The 14,205-nt window shown below is 36.7% G+C and overlaps 2 protein-coding genes across 2 annotated transcripts; one reads left to right on the forward strand and one right to left on the reverse strand.

Annotated features, from left to right (window-relative positions):
• The first annotated feature begins 138 nt into the window (after positions 1–138).
• Positions 139–3,154, forward strand: LOC137927347 (transmembrane protein 267). Its single transcript, XM_068771141.1, has 2 exons — positions 139–459; positions 2,666–3,154. Exons 1-2 carry the CDS (start codon positions 178–180, stop codon positions 2,993–2,995), a joined length of 612 nt encoding a protein of 203 aa, XP_068627242.1. The 5' UTR covers positions 139–177; the 3' UTR covers positions 2,996–3,154.
• A 3,599-nt stretch (positions 3,155–6,753) lies between these two features.
• LOC137927280 (serine protease snake-like) lies at positions 6,754–14,052 on the reverse strand. The gene is made up of 7 exons (XM_068771062.1): positions 14,048–14,052; positions 13,089–13,135; positions 11,606–11,773; positions 10,195–10,385; positions 9,277–9,466; positions 8,511–8,674; positions 6,754–6,930 (listed from the first exon to the last, which is right to left on the reverse strand). Exons 1-7 carry the CDS (start codon positions 14,050–14,052, stop codon positions 6,754–6,756), a joined length of 942 nt encoding a protein of 313 aa, XP_068627163.1.
• Between the last annotated feature and the right edge of the window lie 153 nt (positions 14,053–14,205).

A 14,205-nucleotide genomic window follows, 5' to 3' on the forward strand; every position in this document is an offset into this window, starting at 1 on the left:
ATTATTACAGATAGTTTAAAAATTTCAAAGATTGTAGTTTCGTTACCGAACGCAACGCTAATGTCAAAAACCTTTATTATTATAATGTAAATATTTATTAATTAAAACGAAAAGCGATATAAAAGTAACAATGTCTAGATAATAACAAATAATGTGTTGATTGAAACAAAAGAAAAAATGAAATTAATTAGTGTAATACTCACTGTTTTAATATGTTGCACCGCCTTAATTGGAGATTTTGTAGTATTTAAGTCTAAATACTCGGATTCGCAAGTTTTCCGGGCGATTTCTGATAGCAGTACTCATGCGGCTATTGGGCTTCTCTCCGCTTTACTGTTTTTCACGTATGAAACAGGATTAAGTGATCAAGCGCGTTTATACAACGTTATGTTTTGCACTGCCCTCTCATCTTTGATAGACATCGACCATTTTATTGCAGCCAAGTCTTTTAAATTAAAGGTAAATGAAACAAACCTTTTATATGTTATGTGCTATATACTAAATAATTAAAATCATTAATCAAGTATACACTCAACATGCATGCTCCTTAAGTCTCAATATAATAGACTATCCTCATAAAGAACAAAAACTATGTTTAGTTCTACTGTAGAAACGGTTTTAATCTGAATTTATGTATGTCATTCGCCGTTTACTAATTTTAATATATTATATGTAATTCAGTCAATTACAAATGTCCTCTAAAAAACAAAAAAAATTAGAATAGCATAGAAATGCTTTAATATTTAAGAAAGTTATTCATTAGACAAATTGGTCATAACATCTGCAGTTTTCATAGGACTGTGGAGATAAAAACGGAATCCAAGAAGGTTTTGAAGGCTGTACTGGAAAAAGACTGCTGATGCAACCATGTGTTAATGGTAGAATAAATAAAGAATTTATATTTTATAAACAATTTCATTTCATTTCATCTTACTTTTTGATTATAGAATATTTTAATTTATAACAGGATAGTAGATAATGTAATGTACAAAAAGTATTTATTGTTAGATTAAAAAATAATACAAAGTATGTATATGTGCTAAAGGTACACAGTCAATGACTTTATTAAAGAACGCACATGTTGAGATGACATGACACATTCACCAGGCTATTTCAATATCTATTAAATGTCTAATTTTAGATTGCTTTTTAAAAAATATTTATTCACACCGATTTTATTTTGACTGGTGTTATCAGGATTATATCACGGAACAAACAGGTATAAGACTCTCCGTGATATAATCCATTGTATGTGAACATATTCAAATAAATAATATCTTAATTAAAAAGTTTTGGATGCTGCGAAGCATATTCATTGCTTTCATCATTTACTTATTCCATAAAAACAGCAATTATATATAATATGTATATTATGCTTTTAAATCATATACAGGTTGATTGGAAATAGATGTAAACACTTTAACCACTTTGGGTTCTGTTTGTTGGCCATAAAAACAATACACACGGCCAAGCATTGACTTTAGTTTTCAACCAATAAATTTTTATCTATCTCTACAATTATAGTTCTTTGTAATAACATTAAGTTAATGTAATGTATATCTGTATCAGCTTATAATGTAAAAACAATCCAATCACAAATGTGCTTAAGATCAAGATGAGCTCAGTGTTATGGCAGGTAAAAGCCAGTTGTGTACATTCACCGGTGGCCATCTAGTATATAGTCAACACTTGTATAGAAGTAGTAAAAGGGGTATATGTCTAGCTAATTTGTTGTCAATTAACATATGGTCCACCTTATCCAAACATAAATGGTTTCAGAAATAATAAACAATGTTAAAATTCCTATTACAACATATTAAAATTAATTGTTGTTTACTATCTGTGCCTGCAGGCTATACTGCCAGGAGCTACAAGCCTTTCATATTCCAATTGAAAAAAATAATGTGACTTATTTCAGAGTGTTTATTTTATAAATGGCAATTGAAGATGTAATATAAAGCTTTTACTAATAAGCAATCACCCTGTATATCTCAGATTCACAAGTTAAACTAGTATTGGGCAGGCCACAAAGTGCATGATAGCCGCAGGGGCCTTAATGTACTTCAGGACCACAGGTCAGCAAATGCATTGAAAGGCCATATCCACCCACCAGGATGGTCAGAAGGCTTTGGATAATAGTTTAGGTGACTCTTGTAGATAAAAGTAAAACTCGAATGCAGAGAACGGATTGAATTTTATTTGTTTTGTAGTTTATTGTTTCGAAGATGTAAATGGCTTTTACAGCTTTGTCTGACATAAGTTTACGAAGCAGCAAGGGTTGGTGAACTATAAAATTTTATCTGCAGAGACCCTGTATTTATACCAAACTTTAAAGTTATCTTAACTAATCCTAGAACTAACTTTATTTATATAACCAATTTCAATCTTTGTAAATCACAAGTGTTGTTTGTGTGAGAGCGATGGAAGATGCTGCAGAGAAAGATATATATATTGGTTTATTTAAAATCAAACACTCCTAGTTTTGTAACACACAGTCACCGACACAATTGGTTGTAATTGGTACACAGGCTTGTTCTAACTGATTTATATCTATATCTATCTATATCTCAACTATGTTTCACTAGAAGATATATTTTACTAGTTTTTGTATGATGTCTTTTAGATTTTATTGTACGATAAATCAAATGTGTTATCCTTGTTACAGGACCTGGTCCATTTGAAACAACGTGGCATTTTACACTGCACCACACTATGGATCCTTCTCACCGCTATTTCGCTTTTCTTATCACATTTAACAAAGAGATTGAATATATATACATTAACTTTCATGGCGGTACTGGCTTACATGAGCCACCACGTCCGGGATGCGAACCGTAGAGGTCTCTGGTTGTATCCTTTTGGACATACGCCACCTTTAAGCAAATACTTTTACATATTTCTACTTTTGGTATTACCGAGGGTAGTTGCAAATTTGTATTTGTACATGAAACCTGCATATAGACATACTGTGTTGTATTATGATTCTTTAGTATAGATACATTGTTACTTTGGGACCGTTTATAAAATACTTTGTCTTTATATGATCGCTTGGTTCAAAAGGCCCTCAAAGTGATCCAGATGACCACCAGGGATCAACGGAAGACGCGATGGGACTACTTTAGTGTGACAAAAAATGAGATTTCACAGATTAAAGTGAGAACAAAAATGCTGCTTCCATGTTACCTGTCATCATTTTTGTCTGGGGCCTTTCATTTTTTTTGCTTTGAAAGGCTCCCCCTTCAAGGGAGTGTCGTTTAATGTGATATGATGTCGCCCACTGCAAGGCTTTACCCCCCCCCCTCAAATATCACAACTATGACAGGTCTCGCGTTGCCCTTATTGACTTCTCACGATCTAGACTATGTCATCGGTCACTAGGCTAGCCTTTCCTACGTCCACCAGCTCGTGGTCGCCACTCGTCAACCTTTCGACCCCAACGGCCATTGGTTGGCAAGTGATGTGCCACGCCCACTTCCATTTTAGACGAGCAATTTTTCGAGCTACGTCAGTGACTGTCAAGAATGAATATTTAAAAACCCTTGGCGTTTAAAAAACTAGGATGTTATTTATTTGTTTTAATTTTAGATATATTTCATCAGGTCAAGTATTTTCACGTATTTTGGGGGGGGGGGGGGTAAGTATACCGAAGCGTGACAATGACGAGGTAAGATGTTTAGAACGTGACTTATTTTATGAACGGTTCCTCTCTTTCTCTTTGTTGCTCTTTCTCATGTTTCTATAGGTTGTATTCTACAGGATGATTAGTTAGAGATATAATAGTTTTAAAGGGGTGAACGTATAGCTCATTTGCTGTTGATAAATGTATGTTTAAAAAATTGTAATGTAATGATAATACAGTATGAAAAAGCGTTTTTAAAATTCAGATTACAACATATTAAGATGTATTATTGTTTACTATATGTCTGAGTTATAGATATTTTAGAGATCACTTTATATCATCCTTATAGCGTGGTCTTTACATAAAATTTTGGACTCAACGGCAAGTTGCATAAGCGATGATCAACTGCTAGTCGTGCTATTCTTCAAGGTGCGTCTGTGACCTTGGTTCTAGGTAACTCCTCATTTCTTTTTCGATCCTGAAGGTCCAAATAAAATCCTATCCATTGCTCTGTAGGTGATCATGAGCTTTGTTATAACGTCACTCATAAAATGAAGCTTTTCATTCATTTTCAGTCATTCACCTTTTTAAAACTTTTACACCTATAGCTTCACTGTTCCTGTCTGTTCTGACAATTGTTTGCAACATACCTTCCAGTTATCTAGTCACTAATTGGAATTACACCAATACCTCGCTTTGCGTCGTTTCGTTTTGCGTTTTTTTCGAAGTTGCGTCGCTGCTTAATTAGCACTAATTTTCACTGTGCGTCGTTAGATTTTCGAGGTTGCGTTGTTTTGGGTTCGAGTCTTTAATTTTCTTTCTTCTTTTTTCGAAAAGATGGCAACACTTTTGTTTCTTATTGCGCCATGCCATCAAAACTCGGGGATTCCCTTTCTAACTAAAAATCAACGCAATTTGAATACATTTTTATTTTCACTTTGATTTGCTAATTTTATAGTTCAGTTTCAATTACATAGTGTGTTGTAATGTAGTGTGTTGTGCTTTTTTTTTTAAAAAAATAATAAATTTATATAAATTTTTACGTGTTGTTTCTGGTTACAAAAAAGGTAAATACTATTCCAATTTATTTATTGGCAGAGTTATATTATTTTTGTTTTTTAAATGTTTACTTTGTTCGATTTTCTTTTTAATAAGTAGTATTTTCGTAACCCTGGAATCTATCTTCGATCTTTACATGGTTTGCTATAGAAAATCTTAATTCACTTTGCGGCGTTTCAATTTGCGTCGTGTTTTTTTTTGGAACGTAACCAAAGTGAAGCATTGGTGTACAAGTTATTAGAAACTCCAAATTCATTGTATATTAGACCATAAATATATATTATAGTTTGATTTTAAACTGTGTTTGTATGTATGTTAAATATTATATATCTTAATGTTTTTGTAAATAAAATTATGTTGTATTGCTTCAAACCTGTTTTATTAAATAAAATATCCTAATGATACGATTTGTGTCCTTGTAAGTAAAATCGTGGAGATTCGCTGGTCTCATCACAAGTCTGGTCATCTTTGTAATCTTTGAGAGGTTAAGGCTTGCAGAAGGCGTCTATCGGCTCTCGATAAAGATCTATAATTTACATCACAACTATGATCATCACATCTTCTTCTCTAGTCGCACAAGAGGGATTCTTCATAGCGCCGGTAGATCTTGGAGATAATAACAACACCAAGTCCAAAGAACTAAGGAATATGCACATATTCAAACTCAGCACATATTTATAATGATTTAGAATTATTAAAACAATGTTTGACTAATAATAATCATCAGCCAATCACAAGTCGAGAAATAGTGCCCTCTTTGACCCGATGTATGCAAGGAATTATGTTTCTGTGGAATTCCCCTTTTCGATGCGAAGTTGACGTCATGTAGCTCATACAAAGTGGAGACCACAGCAAGCGCAAGAAATGCTGTAGAGTGCCCTCTTTGGCCCGATGTATACAAGGAATTATGTTTCTGTGGAATTCCCCTTTTCGATGCGACGATGACGTCATATAGCTCACACAAAGTGGTGACCACGGTAAGCGAAGAAATGCTGTTGAGCGACCTCTTTATCTCGATGTATATAAGGAATTATGTGTCTGTGGAATTCCCCTTTTCGATACGACGATGACGTCATGTAACTCATACAAAGTGGTGACCACGGTAAGCGAAGAAATCCTGTTGAGTATCCTCTTTGACCCGATATATACATGGAATTACATTTCTGTGAAATTCCCCTTTTTGATGCGACGATGACGTCATGTAGCTCATACAAAGTGGAGATCGCGGCAAGCGCAAGAAATGCTGTATAGCGACCTCTTTGGCCCGATGTATATAAGGAATTATGTTTCTGTGGAATTCCCCTTTTTGATGCGACGATGACGTCATATAGCTCATACAAAGTGGAGATCACGGCAAGCGCAAGAAATGCTGTAGGGCGACCTCTTTGGCCCGATGTATACAAGGAATTATGTTTCTGTGGAATTCCCCTTTTCGATGCGACGATGACGTCATGTAGCTCATACAGAGTAGTGACCACGGCAAGAGCAAGAAATGCTGTAGAGCGACCTCTTTATCCCGATGTATATAAGGAATTATGTTTCTGAGGAATTCCCCTTTTCGATGCGACGATGACTTCATGTAGCTCATACAGAGTGGTGACCACGGTAAGCGCAAGAAATACTGTAGAGCGACCTCTTTGGCCCGATGTATACAAGGAATTATATTTCTGTGGAATTCCCTTTTTCGATGCGACGATGACGTCATGTAGGTCGTACAAAGTACAGACCAAGGCAGGCGCAGCGAATGACGATCTTGGCTTAAACAAGAGGCTGATGATGATGAATATATTTTACTCTATAATACAATATGACACAATATTGCCATTTCATTCAGAAAGCCTGTATTCTTTAAAATGTAAAATGTTGTCTTAAATATAGGATTTATTTCTTCTAAAAAATAGATTTCACTATTCGTCCCCATTAAATTTTTTTTACGCGATAAATATATATAATGAGTTTTTTTCATCCATCCTTAGGCTAAGTTAAAAAAAAAATTAAAAGGTTCTATTCAAGGATATTTATTATAAAATCCTTGTAAAAATGTGTACATTGCCCAGCTGTGGGTAAGACATTGTTTACACCTCATCAGGCCACACTATACTCTCGATCCAATCCAAATAACTGGAGACTCGTGTGTAGATCGATGGTGTGTTCCTGAGAGCACAGTTCTTCCCGAAGGAGGTCACCCCCAGCACGTGGAAGATGCAATGGTTGTCAGACGAAGTCACTTGCAGCGGTGTTCCCGAGTCACCCTGAGGGTAGTACAAAAAAATATTTTAAGTGTTTGACTCTGTGTTTGGCACTAATCGGTGTAGAATGGCTCCTGGGGATGCCCCATGGAGGGGTGAAACACGTGTGGAGTGATTTGGTGGTGGCGGTTGTGTGATTCGCATTGTTTGCCGCATACACATTTATCAGCGGGCTGGCGGGCGGTGCATTTCATTGCACGACTATCACTGCATGTGCGGAAGTGGCTAAATATTGGTCCTTTTCTTACTTAGTATGGACTTACGCGAGGTAACACCTGATTCCATTAAAATATTTTGAGAACTTGGGCACTAAGTTATACCTGCCACTTCAACCCTCATTTTTATCGGTCAATTGCTAACAATAGAGTCTCAAGTGCCAAAACAGATGACGGACCGGCAAAGGCGAAAATTCACACAACTTTCTTTTATTTCAATTAGAATAAGTAATCCTCTGATCCAAACGTCTTCAACTCCTAAAGTGTTGTCATGTTCAATGTGACATTCCGCATCTCACAGCTATGCAAACTGCTATTCCATACAAAATATCTTTGTTTGTACTTGTCGAAGTTACATGGCATTTGACAAAATTATATATATACTTTGCTATCCTAAATAGTATAGCCTGGTAGCAGGGGCGGCTTAACCTATAGTGCAGGGTGTGCAATGCACACAGGCGCCGCGGCAAAAGAGATGTGCTACAGGCATAAAAACAATGAGTGTTATTCTGCCGTCATAAGAAGAAAGGCCGTAACTAATACCACACTGTAAGCTATACCTGTTTATAAAATAGCTTGTTGGATTATGAAAAAACTTTCTTGTTACGACAACAAAGTTGGTAGTTATAACCGCGGGGGAGGTTGGAGGAGAGTCAGGCCTAGGGGGCGCCAGGGTTTCATTGCACACGGGCGCTACACGAGCTAGAGCTGCTCCAGCCTGAGAGACTGTGAGAAGAATAAAAAAGGTCCTAACTGAAAAACAGGAGTCTCTCATGCCGCACAGAGAGCGATCAGTGAGGGCGTTTTAAGGCATTGGGACCCCACTTAACTCATAGGTGTATTTAAAATTCATAAGATGCGAAAATAAAAATTACGTTACTTTGAGTGATCGTCAACATATACCCATTAGCTGTTAATACGGTACATCCTATCGTAAAATCTACGGTTTCAGAAATAATAAATAACATATCGATAATGTAGTAAGATAATCGATTTCCAAATTCCGATATCATATTAAAATTAATTATTTTTTATCTGTCCGTAGTTTGTACTGCGACAAGTTATTGGCCAGTCGCATTACAATACAAAAAAATTAATTAATTTGATATTTAGAAATAATCGCTTTATACAGGGTGATTGTAAATGGGAGTAAAAAAATTTTAAACAGAAAAAATGAGTTATACATTCATTGGTCTAACCTTTTACAATTTCACATCCGTCAAAATGTCATATGTAGCCTTTGAAACACGATGCTAGATTTTTTTAGTGTAGTTCACGGACCCTCCTTCTCTTTTATCGACGAAGCTGGAAAAGCCTTACACCTATAAATAATATGTAAATAGAAAAACTAAGGTGCTTGAGTCGTACCTGACAGGTATCCTTGCCTCCACTAAGTTCCCCAGCGCAGATCTGGGTCGAAGCTAACCGTGGAAAGTGTCTGTGTATGATTGGTGCCAGCAGTTTGTCGCAGGGTTCGTTCTCCAGCAGTGGCAGTGAAACTTTGTTCAGCTCTTTTGAAGGTTCACGTAAAACTGGAATAACAATTGATTCTATTCATTAACCACTCTTCACAACAACGGTAGCTGGTGGTGGTGGTACTGAACTGTCTGGCCAAAGGGAATCCCTCTTGCATCTCTGACCCAGCGGTGGACTAGATCGTGGTGCAAGTAATTACTTGCTGTTCTTCTGCTCTTTCATTCGATATCTTTCACTCCTCACCTCATTTCACAGTTTTACCATTTCCTTATTTTATTTTAAACATTTTGTTCATTTCATTTTTATTTTGATTTATTTTCTATGTTATTGTTATCACTTATTTTTATTTTTAACTTTTATTACTACTTTTTCTGCAAATTTCCTGCAAAGTTCGAGGAATATTCGTCTCTTTCCTCCTTCTTTATTAGCGAGGCCATTAACTCCTCGCAGATTTTCATGCCTCACTAGCATTCGGAGTCAACCAAAGGTCCTCTGGGTCAGTGGGCTACCAGGTGCTCCATCCTCCTTGAGTTTAATCCAGAGAAGGTGCTCGGAGAACCCCCTGTGCCTTGTGAAAAACTGGACCAAAAACGTGTCCACCTCGATACTGTGAAGCACGCGGTAGGCTTAGATGGCCTCCGTGATCAGTAGCACTTACCAGTATCTAAGATACCCCATCCAGTTGCGATCGCCCTCGTGTGGTTCCAGAAATCCGGTCTAGTCCAGAGGCAAGCGGGCCGAATGTTCTCCTCGATGTCCACGTCAGCTGCTAACTCGAACAGAGCTATGTCGTTGTATTTCTTCGGGGGCTTAAAGTCCGGATGCGTGTAAATTGTTTTTATGGGCACCTGAAACATTAACTCGATTATTTAATGGAATCAAGCGTTACCTTGCGGAAGTCCATCCGAAGTAAGAAAAGGACCAATATTTAGCCAATTCCGCACCGATTAGCGCCACTATGTTGTGACTCTATGATTTCCACTAATCGGTGTATCATAACTCATGAAGATGCCCCGTGGAGGGGTGAAACACGTGTTGAGTGATTTGACGGTGGCAGTTGTGTGATTCGCATTGTTTGCCGCTTGCGCATCTATCAGCGAGCTGGCGGGCAGTGCACTTTATTGCACAACTACCACTGCATGTGCGAAAGTGGCTAAATATTAGTCCTTTTCTTAATGAACTCGATTTTATTTATTTATTTAAACACCTGTACCATATAATGACAAACGAACAGTGTTCATATTTTATTTGGACCTGCGCAGATAGCGACTAGATTAAGACTTCTTTTAAGGTAGAGAAGCTTGAAGGCTTTTTCTTGAAGGATCCTTGGCTTGGGCATCGGTTTACATATATCAAAATGTTTCAAACGATATAAAATAAGGGGTCACAATTCGTAAGGGTCCACGAAAACATATATGCTTGTGATAGTGAACTATAGTTGCATATTATATATTCAATAGTGCGTGTATGTGTGCGTGCGTGTGTGTGCGTGTGCGTGCGTGCGTGTGCGTGTGCGTACGTGTGTGTGTGTGTGTGTGTATTTGTGTGTGATGTGCAAGCAATTAATATTTCTCACATCTATTGGGTTGGCACCGTCCTTCACAGACGGGTCGATGTTCTGATCCCCGAGCCTGACAATCGCTGGTCGAGGGTCAAAGGCCCGAGGGTCGCGTGCGCAGTGTCCAGCCGTCAAGACAAACCGGGGGCTGATGAGAGTTCCACCACAGCCAAACTTGTACCCACCATCGTAATCCGGCCAACCGACCGCTGCCTGAAATCAATGTTTATTTTGAAAATTCTAATCACTGTAAAAATCAAAGCTAAAAATTAACCTATCAACTGCCTTTGTACATATATGTACATATATATGTCAAACACAGACTCTGTGTCAGGCACTAATCGGTGTAACATAACTCCTAAGGATGCCCCGTGGAGGGGTGAAACACGTGTTGAGTGATTTAACGGTGGCAGTCGTGTAATTCGCATTGTTTGCCGCATACGCATTTACAGCGGGCTGGCGGGCGGTGCACTTTGTTGCACGACTACTACTGTATGTGCGGAAGTGGCTAAATATTGATCCTTTTTTTACCCTATGGGTGCCTACGGGTCAACTTTGCCCGAAGGGAAACAAGCTGCATTATATCGAATTACATTAGAAATACAGTTTAAAATCACTCGCTTTAGATATTCTACAAACAATTTCAAAAAAATTAAAAAAAGTTCCCGAAACTGACAGGTGTCATGTTGCAATCTTACCCACACCGAAAGGTTAATAAAGAATATGATAACCTGCAAGTGTTAGAAATGCCAATATAAATTATTATAGCATAAAAATAAAACTAAAAAAGCGATATACTCCGACCAACTGAAACTTCAGACGACCAATTCTTAAATTTACTTCGCTGATCTTGGATGTTCTATGTAATTATTTATTTCTGATCCAATCTAGCTCTGTACATTGAATTAGTTGAAATTTAAATAAATAACTAAATTGTAATTGAATATATCTTCAATATTTAATGGAATCAGGCGTTCCCTCGCGGAAGTCCATCCTCAGCAAGAAAAGGACCTATCGGTGTAACATAATTCCTGAAGATGCGCCGTGGAGGGGTGAAACACGTGTTGAGTGATTTGACGGTGGCGGTTGTGTGATTCGCATTGTTTGCCGCATACGCATTTATCAGCGGGCTGGCGGGCGGTGCATTTTATTGCATGTGCGGAAGTGGCTAAATATTGGTCCTTTTCTTGCTTAGAATATATCTTCGTTTGAGCCCATAAACATTCATTACAACACCTCCCCCAAAGATATCTATGAGGGAATATACTATAATCGCCACGCTTGGTAGACAAGATGGCGATCGCAGTTTGTGGTACTATGGTACACAGAAAACTCTGCTGCCTATCCTCTGGAAACTTGAATGTGAGCAATACTAATCCTTATATAACAAGTGAAATACGAAAAAGTAATTTACAATACTTTAATAAACATACCATATGTGGGAATTCCCCGTTTAAGGCAACCTGTCCACCCACTATCAGTTCCACGCTTGAGTGTAGACAGTATGGTATTTTGATCGTCTTGGAGCCATCAGGGTCGAGTTCCAGCGGAATAAATTCCACCTCTTTCACAGCAGCCTTGCTATATTCCTCGCATTCTGAAAATTATTCCCTTGGCGTTACAATTCCGTAAGCTGGTTTATGATCGTATCTTACGATGGTTACTTCGTTGAACTGATAGTGATCACGAGTCAGCAGGTGTGTCTTGGATAAATCCACCACTGGGTGACAGTGTGACCAAGCTTTTTGTTTTAAAATTAAGTTTGAAAAGAACATTAATGTTGATATTTCTCTGACATTTACTATGCCGCAATATTCGTATTAAACCTTGAAATAATTACAGCAAAAAATAATAATAAATAGAGTATCTATGTCAGTTTGAATAAATAGATTATATATTCTGATTTATTGAAATATTCTAGCAGATTTGAACAAGTTATAACTTGTCTATCAGCTACTAAAAGCAGCATAATGTGGTCATATATTAGTGGGACCTGAAAGTAATGTCGCTTTCTTAAGTTAAATTCACACGACTACATTATTAAAAAGTTTTTATTTCTAATCAACAATATATTCACCTTCGTTATCAACAACCTTTTGCCGTCTAGTATACAAATCAATGCCGGAGCGGTAACAAATCAATTGCTTTTTCTGTACATTTCGACAGAAACGACATTACTTTCCGATCCCTCTAATATTTTAGTCACATACTTTGACAACACGCTAATATAAAATTTCGTGTTAAATTGCAAAAAAATGCCAAGAAAGCTTATGATATTGTTACGTACTGTGAGTTCTAACTCGAAATGAAACACCATTGGTTCACAAGGAGACCTTCACAAATCAGATGGTCACCCTTCTTTAACACAAAGTATACTTTCGCTTAGTCCAAACTACGCTTTCAAATCGCTCAGGAAATCACTGTACAAATAACTTACCAAATAGTCACTTTGTATCACTGATCGTAGATATTAATCTTATAATTCGAAAAACAACACTGAACTGTCGACATGGAGAGTACACATATACTACGGAGAAGGTTCTAGTAAGTTCGAGATAGTACTCGGTTAGAATTTCCGAGAACCGTACGCAAAAATCTATAAATAACTTCAAGGTCACGCGTGTTTACGGCATTTCTTGATCCTAGGGTTCCGTGTTTATTGTTTATAGGGTTCTGTAACTCGTGTTTTGTAACAATATGTTAAAATTTTGAAGACCTGTTTACAACTGACTTCAAAAACCAACGAAAATACGCAAACAGTAGCAAAAATAAATGAAACAGAGAACTTTGAAATAGATTGATTTAAATTTGATACAAACTTAAAAGAAAATTCGCAATAAAATTAGTATACATATTATACACATACACACACATATATATATATGTATATATATATATATATATCTACTCACTTCTCTCGCTCACTCTTCTTCCGTCTGTGGACAATTTCCTTTCAGACCTGCGAACATTATAATCTCTATGTTAATTGGTTGAACTTCATACATCCGTAAATAAACATGGAAATTGTTTACAGACCTAAAATAAATAATGTAGTAAGAGAATAAATTTTAAAAATTCTGATTACTACGTATTAAAATTAATTATTTGTTTACTATTTCTTCCTAAAGACTTTATACTGCCAGAAGGTATTGTCCTGTAGGATTCTAAAAGAGGTGTGGAACGTATCAGCGATCTCTGCACAGATACTGAAATAAAACCTGAGGATTTGTTCTTAGGTTTATGCAGAAAGGTAGTGCAGTATGCAATAAGTAAAAACAAGACCCAAGAGTAAAACAGGGGTTGAACAAGACACTAAGGCAAGTAAATTAAGTAAAATTGTAAATAATGTAAGAAAGAAAAATAAAAAAATAAATTAAATAAAAATGACCGGTGATCTAGTAGCGAAAATGGGGGAAGGAAGGTGATGAAAGCTGTATGATATAAAAGAGATAGAAAGATATATAGAAGGAAAGGGAAAGGATTTATGCTGAATAGAAGGAGAATGTAAAATATTTAACTAAAAATAATCACCCGTATATGTAATGTCCAGGGCCAAATAACAAAAAACTGTGGGTGTGTAGTGTGAAGTAGGTACGAGGGAGAGGTCGTATTTACCGTTGTGTTAAAATCAAACGAACTGGACAATTTCCTTGGACGTATATACGTAAAAGTTTCAGAATATAATACGAAAAAGCACAAAAAAATACATTATTTTGGTTTAAAATTAGTTTAACAAGGAACTTTGGGTATCTTATTCACTAATATTGAGTATCGCTGGCAGAATTCGAATTTCAAATTCAAATTAAAAAAAAAACGATCGACGAATGATTGGCCTTTGATTGCGAACGCCGGTAGATCTTTAATCTAATACGACATGTTTATAAAACCCCCATCAATAACACAGATACCGCTATCTCTCTCCCGCTCGCTTGTTTTATGGTATTAGATAATTTTTAATTTGAAATCCAAATTCTGCAACCGGCCATTCCGTTTGTATAATTAAACACCATGACACTCAAGGTTAAGAGC

The sequence above is a fragment of the Battus philenor genome, unplaced genomic scaffold (assembly GCF_028537555.1).
Source record: "Battus philenor isolate CCGP_79_NKW_IND1 unplaced genomic scaffold, ilBatPhil1.0.hap1 SCAF_30, whole genome shotgun sequence".
In the NCBI taxonomy this organism is placed as follows: domain Eukaryota; kingdom Metazoa; phylum Arthropoda; class Insecta; order Lepidoptera; family Papilionidae; genus Battus; species Battus philenor.